Source organism: Giraffa tippelskirchi, chromosome 5 (assembly GCF_054371585.1).
Source record: "Giraffa tippelskirchi isolate mGirTip1 chromosome 5, T2T-mGirTip1v1.2.pri, whole genome shotgun sequence".
Lineage (NCBI taxonomy): Eukaryota > Metazoa > Chordata > Mammalia > Artiodactyla > Giraffidae > Giraffa > Giraffa tippelskirchi.
In genome coordinates this window covers 166,950,148-166,965,614 of record NC_137279.1, presented here as the reverse complement: position 1 = coordinate 166,965,614, position 15,467 = coordinate 166,950,148, and the positions used below count along the sequence as shown (strand labels likewise).

The 15,467-nt window shown below is 42.8% G+C and overlaps 1 protein-coding gene across 4 annotated transcripts in view; it reads right to left on the bottom strand.

Annotated features, from left to right (window-relative positions):
* The window catches only part of YIPF1 (Yip1 domain family member 1), a 38,308-nt gene extending 25,781 nt beyond the window's left edge, over positions 1–12,527 (bottom strand). For all 4 annotated transcript variants that reach the window (XM_081485218.1, XM_081485216.1, XM_081485217.1 and 1 more), the window contains exons 1-5: positions 12,461–12,527; positions 11,644–11,723; positions 6,063–6,226; positions 4,456–4,536; positions 4,101–4,188 (exon numbers count right to left, since the gene is read on the bottom strand). In XM_081485218.1, the coding sequence (XP_081341344.1) occupies positions 4,101–4,188; positions 4,456–4,536; positions 6,063–6,226; positions 11,644–11,674 (364 nt within the window). In that variant the 5' untranslated portion in view covers positions 11,675–11,723; positions 12,461–12,527. The remainder of the gene's footprint in view (positions 1–4,100; positions 4,189–4,455; positions 4,537–6,062; positions 6,227–11,643; positions 11,724–12,460) is intronic.
* Between the last annotated feature and the right edge of the window lie 2,940 nt (positions 12,528–15,467).

Sequence of the window (15,467 nt, the reverse complement as noted above, 5' to 3'; positions counted from 1 at the left end):
ATTACTTTGCCAACAAAAGTCCGTCTAGTCAAGACTATGGTTTTTCCAGTGGTCATGTATGGATGTGAGAGTTGGATGGTGAAGAAAGCTGAGCGCTGAAGAATTGATGCTTTTGAACTGTGGTGTTGGAGAAGACTCTTGAGAGTTTCTTGGACTGCAAGGAGATTCAATCAATCCATCCTAAAAGAGATCAATCCTGGGTGTTCATTGGAAGGTCTGATGTTGAAGCTGAAGCTCCAATACTTTGGCCACCTCATGCGAAGGGTTGACTCATTGGAAAAGACCCTAATGCTGGGTAGGATTGGGGGCGGGAGGAGAAGGGGACGACAGAGGATGAGATGGTTGGATGGCATCACCGACTCGATGAACATGGGTTTGGGTAGACTCCGGGAGTTGGTGATGGACAGAGAGGCCTGGTGTGCTGCAATTCATGGGGTCGCAGAGAGTCGGACACGACTGAGCGACTGAACTGAACTGAACTGAGCATCTTTAGACTGCTCCAATTTGTGGTACCAGTTACATACCCATCCACATTTTACACAAGGTCCCATGGCTCCATATCCTTGGCAACACTTGATACCAATGTTTATGAAAAGCTGACTTAAGAGTTATTGCTCCTCTCTGTTTAGAGAGGCATCTCATTCAAGCAAAAGCTAAAGTCTTTACTTGCTTCCAAGACCCTACATGATGTGTCCCTCCACATTGTCCCTCTGACCTCATCTACTAGATGCCCTTATTCACTCCAGCCCAGTCACACTAGTGTCTTCACTGTTCTTTGAGCACGAGGCAAGCTCCTGCCTCAAGGCCTGTGTACATGCTGAGCTCTCTTTTCCATATTATTTATTTATTTGGCTGTGCTGGGTCATAGTTATGGATGTAGGGTCTAATTCACTGAACAGGGATCAAAGTGGGGCCCCTGCATTGGGAACACAAAGTCTCAGCCACTGGACCATCAGCGAGGTCCCAGAACTCTCTTTTTCAAATGCTCTTCTCTGAGATACTTACTTGTATTGCTCCCAATTCCTTCAGGTGTTTACTCAGAATTCACCTTTTAAAATTTTTAAAAATTTCAAATCCACCCACCTACATAAACATTTACTGTCTTTCTTCGCTGCTTTTAAATTTTCACCTTAGCATGTATCACTAGCACACTATGTATTTTACGTCTTTTCTTTGTCTATTGTTAAACTTAAGATTATAAACTGCTTCTGGGCAGGGACTTTTGTCTGTTTTTATTACTGCTGTACCTCCACTGCCTAGAATAGTAAGTGCTTCATATTTGTTGAGTTAACTGAATGAATGAATGAAGACAAGCCAAGGTGTATGATGGCTAAATTGATGCACATAAATGATATCTTGTTTTAGTTTTTATTTCCCTGATTACAGGCATGTACTAAGTCACGTCAGTGGTGTCTGACTCTTTGCAACAGTCCTATGGACTGTCGCCTGCCAGGCTCCTCTGTCCATGGGATTCTCGAGGCAAGAATACTTGAGTTGCCATGCCCTCCTGCAGGGGATCTTCCCAACCCACGGATCGAATCTGCATCTCTTAGGTCTCCTGCATTGGCAGGCAGGTTCTTTACCACTAGTGCCACCTGGGAAGCCCTATTACAGGTGTGGCTAAGCATTTTTTCATGTATTTATTGGCTTATTTGGGTTTCCTTTTCTGTGAATTGCTTATTTTTTTGCTAGAACTTATAATTGGTTTTACTCATAATCAGTAGGCATTCTACATGTATTCTTGCTTTTAATCTTTTGTGGGTTATGTGCTCTGAAATATTATCCTTGGTCTGTGGTTTACTTACTTATTTTTCCTTGTTTATGGTTTATTTTGTGGTGTAGAAATTTTCAATTTTAGTGTAAATGAAGCCAAATTCATTTCTTTCCCTCCGATCCTGCAGATTGGCTCTTTTGTTATCTCGTTCCTGACCACCTTCTTCCAACCCACCCCACAAGGTCAGCCCTCTCTACTAAAAAGCTTTCTTTTTTCTAGTTGTACTTTCTTTTTTTTTTCTTTGGTTGCACTATGTGGCATGTGGGGTCTTCCCTGATCAGGGATCAAACCTGTGTTGCCTGCACTGGGAGTGCCAAGTTTTAACCACTGGACTGCCAGAGAAATCCTGTACTTTCTTTTTTTAAGCATGTCTATGAGCTCATGAGGGCTTCCCCAGTGGCTCAGGTGGTAAAGAACCTGCCTGACAATGCAGGAGACATGGGTTCGATTCCTGGGTCCAGAAGATCCCCTGGAGGAGGAAATGACAACCCACTCCAGTATTCTTGCCTGGAGAATCCTGTGGAAAGAAGAGCCTCTTGGGCTACAGTCTGTAGGGTCGCAAGGAGTCAGACAAGACTTAGTGACTAAAACGACAACAACATGACTTCATGAGGTTAATAGTGTTGTGGAAAGAAGAATGTTTCAGGATCAAAGGTGAGTGGAAAGGCGACTTTCCTCAGCGTCCAGTAGAGCAGTTCCACTTTAACTGGTTCTAAATATTGGACATCCATATCACTTGATGAAAAGTTTCTGGAGCTTAAAAACACCAGTTTAATACAATAAGTAGGGGCTTTATATTAACACTAAACCAGGTGCTTCGAGTGTCTGTAGTTGCTTCAGTTGTGTCCAACTCCTTGCGACCTCATGGACTGTAGCCCACCAGGCTCTTCTGTCCATGAAATTCTCCAGGCAAGAATACTGGAGTGGGTTACCAAGTCCACCTCCAGGGGATCTTCCTGACCCAGGGATCAAACCCACATCTCTTATGTCTCCTGCATTGGCACCACTTAGGAAGCCCAAACTAGATGCCAGTTCTACTTTAACTATTTAATAAATAGTTGATTAATTATACAATATTACATAAGTTTCAAGTGTACATAGTGAGTCATAATTTTTAAAAATTATATTCCATTTTTAGTTATTATAAAATATTAGCTATATTCCTTGTGCTGCATCCTTATAGCTTATTTATTTTACATGTAAGCAGCTTGTACCTCTTAACCCTTTACCCCTATCTTGCCCCTCCTCCCTTCCCTCTCCCCACTGGTAACTACTAGTTTGTTCTCTATATCTGTGAATCTGTTTCTTTTCTGTTAGATTCACCAGTTTTAGTTTTTATATTCCATATATAAGTGAAATCATACAGCATGTCTTTTTCTGTCTGACTTATTGAACTAAAGTATAATACCCTCTGAGTACATCCATAATGTTGCTAATGGGAGTTCTTAGTTTGACAACTTCTAGCCGTAGTTTTCTCACATGGAAAACAGGGATAATAGCACTTAATACACTGCCTTCTTGAAAGGATAAAAGAATATACGTAGTGACTGGTACAAAACAGATTCTCATGAATTTCTTTTCCTCTTACAACCAACATGTATAATTGCTCTCATACTTACTGTTTAGGATTGAACATATAAATTACTGAACCCCTCTGAGCATCAGGTTCTTCATTAGAAAAATGGGGCTAATAATACCTACCCCAAAGGTTGTTGAAAGAATTAGGTGTGCCCATGTACACCAAGTCTTGCATAGAGCATCTGCACACAGAAGCAGTCAGAGTCTCTGGCTCTCTTCTCCCCTCAAACACAGAGGTCACTAGTGTTGGAACCCTTTCCCTCAGGAGCACTGGATGGACCTCAGACCCCTCCCCAGAGAGCAGGGAGGTTGGGATGACACCAATCCCCAGGCTCATCCCCTTACAAACACCCAAGGGGAAGCCAGCCTGTCTGAGGGGCAGAGCTGGAACTCAGCACATCAATGAGTAAGTGTAAGAGAACCTCCTCCATGCTCACCCTAACCACCAAATCCTCTAAAATTAAAATCAATAATCTCCTCTATATGAAGTGATTTAATTTGTCTCAAGTTTGTAATGTCATTTGAAGACTTTCAAAGGACGCACTAGCCTTGTCATCATGGCATTAATCAAACATGTAATTGCATTCTCTCCAAAATTCTTTGCAAGAGCTGCTACTGAAGCTCAGAAGAGACAAATAAAACGCTTGTGCCCCACCAACAGTGCACTTCGCTAGCTTTCCAGGCAACCCACACCCTTATCTGCGTTTAGCCAGTACATGAAAAAGAACCAAAACAGTGCTACACGTACCATAGAGATCTGGATTGCTGCGGATATACAACCTCACAAAGTTTTTTCCTGGTATTGGCAAAAGAGACCCCTTTATTCTGTCAAAGACCTGCAAAACAACATAGCGGTAAGTCGACAGATGATTTTTTTCTAAAGTTTAGTAAAGTTTAACTACTGTAAAATTGGAACAGTTATTAGAGCTTTTATTATTTATTATCTTTTTATTATTTCATTTAGTATTTTCAAGTCCCAATAACCCTTTACTTTTGCAGACCATATCCAGTATGCAATACCTTTCACGTTACTTGATTGTTTAACAGCAGAAGAAATAAGTCTGCATTATACATCAAAAGAAAGGTGAAACTGGTTTACAGACCTGGTAAGTGTCTACATCAAAGAACGTCTGATAGTATTCAAATGTCCAGAAGGGGGAGCTTTTCTTCTGCCCAGCAAGTAACTGTCAGAGGTAAAATAAAACATAATGAACACAGAAGTAATTTCCTTATTATAGCTATGACAGAAAAAGAGAGAGGATCTAAGAGAAAAATCAAGAAATACGAAAGACTAAACTCTTCTACATTCATCCATCACTTTTACCATAGCCACACCCAATTCTTGCTGCTGCTGCTAAGTCGCTTCAGTCGTGTCCCACTCTGCGCGACCCCACAGACAGCAGCCCACCAGGCTCCTTCGTCCCTCGGATTCTCTAGGCAAGAATACTGGAGTGGGTTGCCATTTCCTTCTCCAGTGCATGAAAGGGAAAAGTGAAAGTGGAGTCGCTCAGTCGTGTCTGACTCTTTACGACCCCATGGGCTGCAGCCTACCAGGCTCCTCCATCCGTGGGGCTTCCCAGGCAAGAGTACTGGAGTGGGGTGCCATTGCCTTCTCCAAATCCAATTCTTAGCCTGACATAAAATAAGCATCAATGTTGAAGTCTTACCAAAAGGTTTTAAATCCTGGTCCTTCCACTAGGGGGAAGCTTCATCAAATCACTAGACTCATCTCAGTCTTTCTAATCTAAAAAGTAGAGCTAACAAGATCTACCTTATAGGGTTATAGGGAAGATTAGTTAATTATTGGGGCTCCCCCAGTGGCTCAGTTGGTAAAGAATCCGCCTGCCAATGCAGCTAATGTGAATTTGATCCCTGGGTTGGGAAGATACCCTGGAGGAAGAAAGAGCAACCCACTCCAGTACTCTAGCGTGGGAAATCCCATAGACAAAGGAGCCTGGCAGGCTACAGTCCATGGGGTCACAAAGAGTTAGACATGACTTAGCAGCTAAACAACAACTCTAGTACAGAAGGACTCAGACTGCCTCAGTTTAAAGTTCCATCTGCACCTGCCAGTTGCATGTCCTGGGGCAAGTCACTCAAACTCTGTGCTTCAGGTTTCTCAGTTATAAAATGAGTATACGATTGTTCTCAACCTTTTGGCTAAAATCAAGTGTATACTGGGTTGTTTTGAGGATTAAATGAGATGATCAAAGTGAAGAACTTTAAATGGTATTTGGCAGCTATTAAACACTGAATAAATGTCAGCTATTGTGATTATAATGATGACAAGAGTCAATATATTACTTTCAGATGAGGAAATCTGGGCTTAGGGAAATTAAAATATCTACCCAAGACCACAGAGCTATTACTACTGGCCAGACCAGGACTCAAACTCAGGCTCCTAAGTCTGAGCTCTTGCTGTAATACCCAGTATATTTGGCATAAACTTTGGTACTTATTTTGATATTTCTTGGAGTTCCACAAAGCACACCTGGCTCTCTACTATTTCATAAGCCTGTGAACACACTGCTGTAAGTTGAGGACTCCTCTAGAGAATCACAAGCATGATCCATTTATAAAATATTACTAGAAATACTACTGGGTTGCCCAAAAAGTTTCTGGCACACAGGAAACTGCGATAACTGCATGGACGAGGTTTTTAAAAGTTAAAAGAAAAAAAAAAGAAACAATTTCAAACACAAGTCCAAACCTCAGTTTTGTCAGAGTCATCGTTTCCTAGTAACTCATCATCTTCTTCTCTCCCCAAGCCTCTTGGGGGTCCTGGCTTATGCTTTGGGGTTTCACCAGGATCCTCAATGCTGATTGTGGTGGCATCTGGGTTTGCTGCTAGAGAAGTGGTTGTATCACCAAATTCTGAAATCAATTAAAGCACAAGGGTATCAGAGACCTTACTTTTAATTTCAAGTCAAGCTGTTACAACCGCAGCTTTGCTATACACCTTAATTGAGACAAATGGCAAAAGGCTCTGGAAAAAATCTCACAGAAAACAAACTGACACAGAAAAATGATTATAAAAACAACAGAATTTGAAGTCAGACCTGAATTGTAGTCCTGGTTAAATTACTAACTACTCAAGCCTTAATAGTAAGTAACTTAATCTCAATAAGCTTCAGTGTTCCCATCTCTTCAACAGGGAGAATAATATTTAAGGAATTAGGGAAAAGTTAGGAGCATTACTATAAGTTAAGTCCTCAGCAGAGCGCCTAGCCCATAGCAAATAACCAACCTAACTCTCTCTTCTTTGATTCAAGTTCAAAAAAAAATTTAATGGAAGTTATTTTTTCCAATAAGTCCTATGTGATCACTACAGGAAACATGGGGACAAAAATGAAAGGAGAAACGACAGAATAAAAATCACTCTTGTGTGCGTGCATGCTTAGTCGCTTCAGTTGTTGCCTGCCTCTGTGCGATGCTATGGACTGTAGCCTGCCAGGCTCCTCTGTCCATGGGGTTCTCCAAGGCAAGACTACTGGAGTGGGCTGCTATGCCTTCCTCCAGGGGATCTTCCTGACGCAGGGATCAAACTCACGGTGACTCCTGTGTCTTCTGCATTGCAGCCAGATTTTTTACCGCTGAGCCACCCAGGAAGCCCTCACAAAATCACTCTTAGTCCCACCCATATAAAACTAACACTATTAACTTTTGGTGTATTTCCTTTTCTCTGTATGGTAGATTCATACAGTGATGATCATTCATTCAACAAATATTTACTATATGCCTACAATTGCCAAGTACTGACTTAGGATGTGATAGCATACTATGTAAACAATTTTGTATGCTGCTCCATCTACTGGGGATTATACAAAAATGACTTTTTCATGTTATATCAGTCTTTACAATGAACATTTATGTGTCTACATAGTAGCCCATGAGCTGGAGGTAGGAAGATTAGGAGAGAGACACCACAAGTTAATATAACTATTTCACTGCTATTGGATGTTCAGGTTGCTTTCCACTTTTATTAGAACAAATAACGCTTTTGAGAATATCTGTGCAGAGAAAGTTTTTGGGCTTATTGCCTTAGTATGAACACTATCTTAAAGAGATGGGACTACCAGACCACCTTACCTGCCTCCCCTGCCTCCTGTGCAACCTGTATGCAGGTCAAGAAGCAACAGTTAGAATCAGACAAAGAACAACAGACTGGTTCCAAATTGGGAAAGGAGTACTTCAAGGCTGTATATTATCACTCTGCTTATTTAACTTACATGCAGAGTCCATCACATGAAATGCTTGGCTGGATGAAGTACAAGCTGGAATCAAGATTGCTGGAAGAAATATCAAAAACCTCAGATATGCTGATGACACCACCCTTATGGCAGAAAGTGAAGAAGAACTAAAGAGCCACTTGATGAAGGTGAAAGAGGAGAGTGAAAAAGCTGGCTTAAAACTCAACATTCAAAAAATTAATATCATGGCATCCAGTCCCATCATATGGCAAATAGGTGGGGAAACAACAGAAACAGTGACAGACTTTATTTTCTTGGGCTCCAAAATCACTGCATTGACTGCAGCCACGAAATTAAAAGACACTTGCTCCTTGAAAGAAAAGCTATGACAAACCTAGACAGAGTATTAAAAAGTAGAGACATTACTTTGCCAGCAAAGGTCCTCATAATCAAAGCTATGGTTTTTCCAGTAGTCATGTATAGATGTGAGAGTTGGACCATAAAGAAGGTTGAAAGCCGCAGAATTGATGCTTTTGAACTGTGGTCCTGGAGAAGACTCTTGAGAGTCCCTTGGACTGCAAGGAGGTCAAACCAGTCAATCCTAAAGGAAATAAATCCTGTATATTCATTAGAAGGACTGATGCTAAACCTGAAGCTCCAATACTTTGGCCACCTGATGCAAAGGGATGACTCATTAGAAAAGACCCTGATGCTGGGAAAGACTGAAAGCAGGAGGAAAAGGGGACAACAGAGGATGAGATGGTTGGATGGCATCACCAACTCAATGGACATCAGTTTGAGCAAGCTCTGGGAGATGGTGAAGGACAGGAAAGCCTGGCGTGCTGCAGTCCATGGGGTCGCAAAGAGTCATGGGGACATGACTGAGTGACTGAACAACAACAACAACAATGAACATTATCAGCGTGATCACTAGGTCAAAGGGTACAAATCATTTTTAAGGCTCTTGAGCCATATTGCTAAACTGCTCTCCAAAAGAACCTCACCCATTCATGTCCACCAGCAATGATCATGACTTCCTGTCTCTGGGCATCCTAATAAACTTTCTTTAGCCACTCAGATAAAATTCAGGGTAGCTGTGGAATTTGACAGGACTAAGGAAAAGTCAGGAAGACCCCCTGGAGAAGGAAATGGCAACCCACCCCAGTATTCTTGCCTGAGAAATCCCTTGGACAGAGGAGACTGGCAGGCTACAGTCCATGGGGTTGCAAGAGTCAGACAAACCTTAGCAACTAAACAACAACAACAAAAGGAAGGGTGCCAACAGGGCACCACCCTAACACTACAAGCACGGCAGTAGGATGGGGCCCTTGCATAACTGAGCCCAATCTTATTGCCTTTCAGCTATGCAAACAGTTTTGTAGAGAGAAATAAAGTGGCTGAAATTAATGAGGTGGCTGATATATAACAATTACTCAAGTTTTGGTCTCCAGTGTTCTGGCAGCATGAGGCTCTGGAGTGAGACAGTCCTTTGTTTAAGATAAACTAGCACTCCATGACCTTGGGCAAATTACTCCGTGTATCTCGGAGTCTCGGTTTCTTCAACTATAAAATGTAGATAACACTTATCTCACAGAGATTTTGAGGATGATATGAGATAATAATAAATATTTTCATAGCTATCATTTATTGACTGGGCACGGCACTGACATTTTAAAAATTGGTTATAACTTTGCCTGAGAGAGAATCAGACCAAGGAAGATATATGTAAGTCTCACATTTAAAAAGCAGTAGTTAACCAGGGGAAGGACATGCCAGAAGGAGGAACACAGACTGTCACTTTAGAGGTACCAAGTCCAAAGAGGTTCAAGGGAGGGAGATAACTCATCGAGCTGCCCTATGAGAAAGATGGCCAGAAGCAGTGGGGACAGCATCTGATGCCATGGGGTATAGGATGAGCAAGACCCAGAAGATGAAAAATGTGTCCCGTGTGTGAAAAATAGCAGACAGCCTAGCTTGATTTGAATGTAGGATGTGTGTACCTCGCACATGATGACTGTTTACACATTCTGCTCTTTACTAGTTATTCTTGTCCATCTCAACTCCTTGAGGGCAAGACGAGTGTGTTTCTTATTTCTGCCACCAACATTACCTGCTTCTACATTTTCTGCTATGTTTTGCCTCGGCTCCTTTCCTGACATAGCGTCTCCCATCTGCAGGACCCTGACCTTCACTTTTTCATTCAACACCATTCTTCCTCAGAGAAGATTTCCATGACCCCCACAGCATCCTGTGCTCTCTTCTAAAGAGCAAAGTCTTTAACATGGTTTATTAAGTCCTGTGTGACTTAGCTTCTGCCTCCCCTCAAATCTCACCTTGTGACAGCCAACCCATCCTCTGTGCTTTGATACATTGGCCTTCTATTAATTCCTTGGGGGAAAAAATGAAACAAACTCCCACTCTTCTCAAGCACTCTACACATGCTGTTCTTTACACTTGAACTTTCATGTCCTGTACTCCCAGATAGGATGATCAAGGAAGGCCTCTGGAATGACATGAGATTTGAGCAGAGCAAGGGAACGAGTCATACAGCTATCTGGGGTAAGAATGTCCTAAGCAGGAAGATGGCACAAAAGCCCTAAGTGTACCTGGTGTCTAGGAGGGACAGTGATGAAGCCCATGTGGGGAGGCAGAAACAAAGGGCTAGAGTAGTACAAAATGAAATCGGAGGCAGAGGAGGCCTGGATCACGAGGGCCTCCTAAGCACAGAAAGGGCTCTGCCTTCCACCCCCAGTGAGATGGAGCCACTGAAAGGTTTTGGAGGAATGGCATGATCTGACTTGGTTTTAAAGGACTACTCTGGATGCAAAACAAAGACCGCAGAAAGGTAAGGAAAGATGCGGGAAGGGCTATAATCCAGACATGAGGTGATGGTGACCTTGAGCATGATAGGAGGATGGTAGAGGTGGTAAGCAGTGGTCAGGTGCTGGATGTATTCTGAAGACGGTGTTGACAGTATTGGTTGATAAAGTGGATTTTGCTTCAAACACCTTTTCTTTTCCTTAGGTAGGAGTAAGATAGCATAGCTTGTGATGCCTGGGTTCAAAGTCTTCTTTACTACTATAACCTTTAGGCAAATGACCTAATTTTTCTGTACCTTAATTTCTCTGTTGGTAAAATAGGGAGAGTAAAATAAATACTTCATAAAGTTGACATAAGGATGAAAGGATTTATTTGTAAAGCACTTAGAACAGTATCTGCTATTTAGGAAATACTATGGGCTTCCCTAGAGACTCAGATGGTAAAGAATCTACCTGCAATGTGGTAGATTCGAGTTCAATCCCTGTGTCAGGAAGATCCCCTGGAGGGAATAGCAACCCACTCCAGTATTCTTGCCTGGAGAATTCCATGGACAGAGGAGCCTGGAGGGCTATAGTCCATGGGGACAAGGTGTCAGACACAACTGAGCGCACACACACACACGCACACACACACGTGCGCGCAAGTGATTACAAGACAAAGTGAGCATTCGTCAATCCCTAGCTTATGTCAGGCTCTGGGTTGAGTTATGAACTTTTCTTTCGGTACTTTAATAGTCTGTAGGTATGTACTTAAAAGATCATTTAACAAAAGAACGTCTCCCTCACTAGACTGAGGGCTTCATAAAGGAAGACACTGACTATTCACTCTTCTACCCTGATAATGAGAACAATGGTCACACTCATGAAAGACTTATTGATTTAATGAAGGAATGACCTGATTACGTTTCATCATAATCTTTTTATACTTTCATCTACTCAGCAGTGTAAAATAAAAAATCCCCTTTATCTCTTGATCTTCTGTATCTAGTAGAGTTCTAAGCACAAACAGGTGCTCAATAAATGCATGTTTAACTAAAGCAGGAACTCTATAAACAATTTCTGTAATCTGCACTAAATTTATGATATTACCAATCTAAAGGGCCATTTGGCAAAAAAAGAACAGCTAATATGGACAAATGGAATAACCTGTTGTGGCAAACATTCTTTTATGAAGATGTCTGAAATAATCTTCTTTAATATATGTGCCAGTATACCAACCGAAATCCACTGCTTTTTACTACAGAAATGCTAATCATAAAAGATGGACACTCAAATGATGTACCTTCAAACTGCAAGTCATCTACCGTTGCCATTCAGTCAGTGGGTCGTCTCCCAATTATTAGGAAGATAATTTGCAGAGGTCTAAAAGGAAAAAATAAATACACTTCATAGGATACTATAATAAAATATCTGCAAACAAACCTTATTTTAGGGTTAGAAATGGTGTTGCTTTCCCTTGTGTCCTTTTTTAGTGGGATCTGATAGGTTTATACAAAGATAACCATTTAGCATCAGTTACTATCAAAAATGTTATAAGGAAATTAAGGGTGGGTGAACAGGGGTCCATTGGTTCCATCCAGTCTCACTTACAATGTGGATGTTTAAGGGCCGAGTGCAGCGTGGAGATGGAAGGATGAGAAAAGGGAGGCAGGGATTTGATAGAGATGTCTATGAGGGCAGTGAAGAGAAAAGGCCGTCAGCCTAGCCAGTGGTTAAGGGTACAGGCTCTGGGGTTGGAGAGAGTTGGCTTTGAGTCCCGATTCTGCTGCTTCTGGCTGTTTTGACTATGGGCTCCTCAGAACCTCAGTTTCCTCATCTGTAAAATGGGTTTATAATTGTACCTACTCACACGATGTTGGATGCCATTAACTGAGACAAGTGAGCGTGAGGCGCTTAATGCACAGCAAAGCAATTAGTAGGCGTTGGAGTGATGGGAACCCTGCAACCTGGGGCCCCCTGAGCCCAGGATGGTCTGGGAAAGAGCTGCCCAAGACGCACGCGTAGTGTTTTAGGAGGAGGAGCTGGGCCGCAGCGAACCAGGTGGATAGATCCCAGGGTCTTTCAGTCCCGGGCCGGCCCCGCAGACCCCGCTGCCTCACCTCGGGGGCGCTCGGAGTCCAACCTGTCTGGGTAAGCCTGGGGCCTCAGATTCTCCGCTCAAGTTCTGGTCCCACCGAGTTGCCGGAAACCGGAGATCCGGGGGGCAAAACTTCTCCACCTCCTCCGGGCAGAGCTCCGCCCCCTTAAAGAGACAGCAGCTCCCAGAGACATCATTTCCCGAGACCTCAACAAGCAGCACCATCCACAGCTCGCTCCCTCCGCCACCCACCTAAGGGCGAAGATTGGGTCTTAAAGAGGCAGGTGGCCCGGGGCGAAGCGATGGGGATGCTGAGAGGGTCCGCTTTGGCTCACCTCGCTCCCGGGGTCAGGGGTAGGGGGAGCAGAGAATTCTCTAGAGTGAGGTTTACTTTATATTTGGTTATATCTCTTTTCTTATTGAAATATAGAACAGCTTAAGGAAAGACGATTGTAAAAAGGGGAAAATACCATCGATCCTTCCATTTTTGGCCATTCTTAAAAAAATTATTTATTTACTTATTTTAAAAGTCTAAAAACCAGGGAGGGAGATGCAAGTCAATTACTTTTTGAGTGATTGAATGCCCATGATCTGGGTCAGGAGGATGTCTGTTCATAGGGACACCCCGTATGTGTGTAATTTGTTTCTTCACTCCTGCAACGGTCTGCCTTATGGTATCTGGGCAGTGAGAGGTGAGTGGGGATTGGCCTCTGTTACCCCTGTGTCCCCCGCACAGCATCTGATCAATAAAGTTGCGCTGAGTGACCTGGTGAGAAACATTTTGCCCCTGATGCCAGTGTTTGCTTGGTTAACACCTACGCTCCCTCAGATGTGGGTACACTTTGTTCCTCCCAGGGAAACCCCTCCTTCGCCTCCCAGGACTTCTTTTGCTCTCATAGTGCCCTGTATTTGCCTAAACCGCAGCGGTTGCTATTATTTGCCCATCTTTGCGGGCCTGTGAGTGATTTGCAGGGAAGGATCAAGAATGATTCTGTTCTCTGGGTCCTCAGGGCAGCCCATAACCAGGGACACGATATCTGCTCACCAAAGGTTAATTGTAGAGTGATCGCATTCTGACTGTCTTAGCAGCATAAACCAACATCACTGCCCACACAAGGTGGAAACTGTGACTTTGGCCTCACTACCCTGGGCCTTCACAATCCATTAGAATGACTTACATCTGACTGATGGGCTTCTCAGGTGTCACTCATGGTAAAGACCCCGCCTGCCAATGCAGGAGACGTAAGAGACACAGTTTCAATCCCTGGGTCAGGAAGATCCTGACTAATGAAATAATTATACACACACACACAGTGTATTTACTGGACTAACCTTGTGATCAGGCTTTATATATGCAGCTCTTTAATTCTCTGAACAATCCAGCAAGCTCAAGGAGACTATCCTCATTTTCTAAAGAGAAAACTGAGGTTATGTATGTATGTGTAGGTTACTTTGGTTGAATAGGTACCAGGAATGCATTATAACACACAAATTCATATGTGCTAGTGTTTCAAACACCTCTTATGCCCCATGTCCAACCCTCTTGGCTTCACCTGCTACTAATTTCACTACCACAGACCTTATTCCAGCTTTAGCAGGTATCCTAAGTGGGCATCACCTCAAGTCCATATCACAGGCTTCTCACTTCCGGCATCAAGGCTTGTGTCATGGGGTCATGGAACTGCAGGAATGGTTCAGCACTGGGACAGTGCAGCCCAGAAGTGCATAAGTGGGGAGCGGTCTATGCCTCATGAGACAAATCTTTGACCAATGGAGTCAGTAACTGAGTACATGTTTCTCTTTTTCCTTTCAGATGGACTCTCCTCAGATATTTCATACAGCTTTCAAACTGGCTTGCAGAATCAAACAATCAAATGCCTTTGGCAGTGGTTAATTTGATAATGCTCTCCTTCCCGCCCTGTTCTACAACTCTCGTCCTTCACTCCTAGTCCTTGGACTCACACTTGCCAACAAAGTACTCCCATGAGATAAGGAACCCATACTGAGGCCTGTCGGTACCAAGACTGGGCCCAGAAAGCAGCCCTCAGGATGGAGTTTTGGAACCAGACTGCTCACCAGTCAGATGGCAACAACAACCCCACAGCTATGTTGGAAAGACTATATATTTCTTCTCTTGGAGATAGAAATAAAAGTTGCAGTGATATATTAATTATAATGATATGTAAGTTTTGGCTAAAAATGAAACAAGCATCAAATGTAACTGTACTGGTTTAACTAAAACAGCAATTCTCAACTGGGGACTATTTTGCTCCTAGGGGATATTTGGCTACGTCTGAAGACATTTAAAAAATAATTTTATTGGGGTACAGTTGATTTACAATGTTGTGTTTGTTTCAGGTGTACAGCAAAGTTATTCAGTTATACATATACATACACTCATTCTTTTTCAGATTCTTTTCCCATATAGGTTATTATAGAATATTGAGTAGAGTTCCCTGTGCTATACAGTAGGCCCTTGTTGGTTACCTATTTTATATATAGCAGTGTGTGTATGTTAATCCCAAGCTCCTAATTTATCCTCCTCACCACATTTCCCCTTTGGTGACCATAAGTTTGTTTTCAAAATCTGTGAGTGTGCTTCTGTTTTGTAAATAACTTCATTTCAACATGTGAGATCTTAGTTCCCTGAGCAGGGATGGAGCCTGTGCCCTCTGCAGTGGCAGTGCAGAGTCTTAGCCACTGGACCACCAGGGAGGTCCCATGAAGACATTTTTGATTGTCACCACTTGTGGGGTGTTAACTGGCCAGTGTGCTTCTAAACATCCTACAGTGCACAGGATAGCCCCTCACAGCAAAGAATTATCAAAATGTCAGTTGTGTCAAGGTTGAAAAAATCTGAGCTCAAAATGTTCATATTTCCTTAGCTCATGGGTCCAAATACATATGGTAAGGAAGGTGAGCTCAGCTGATACTATTTAGACCTCTACTGCTCCCTAGGTGGCACTAGTGGTAAAGAACCTGCCTGCCAATGCAGGAGACTCAAGAGACTAGGGTTTCATCCCTGGGTT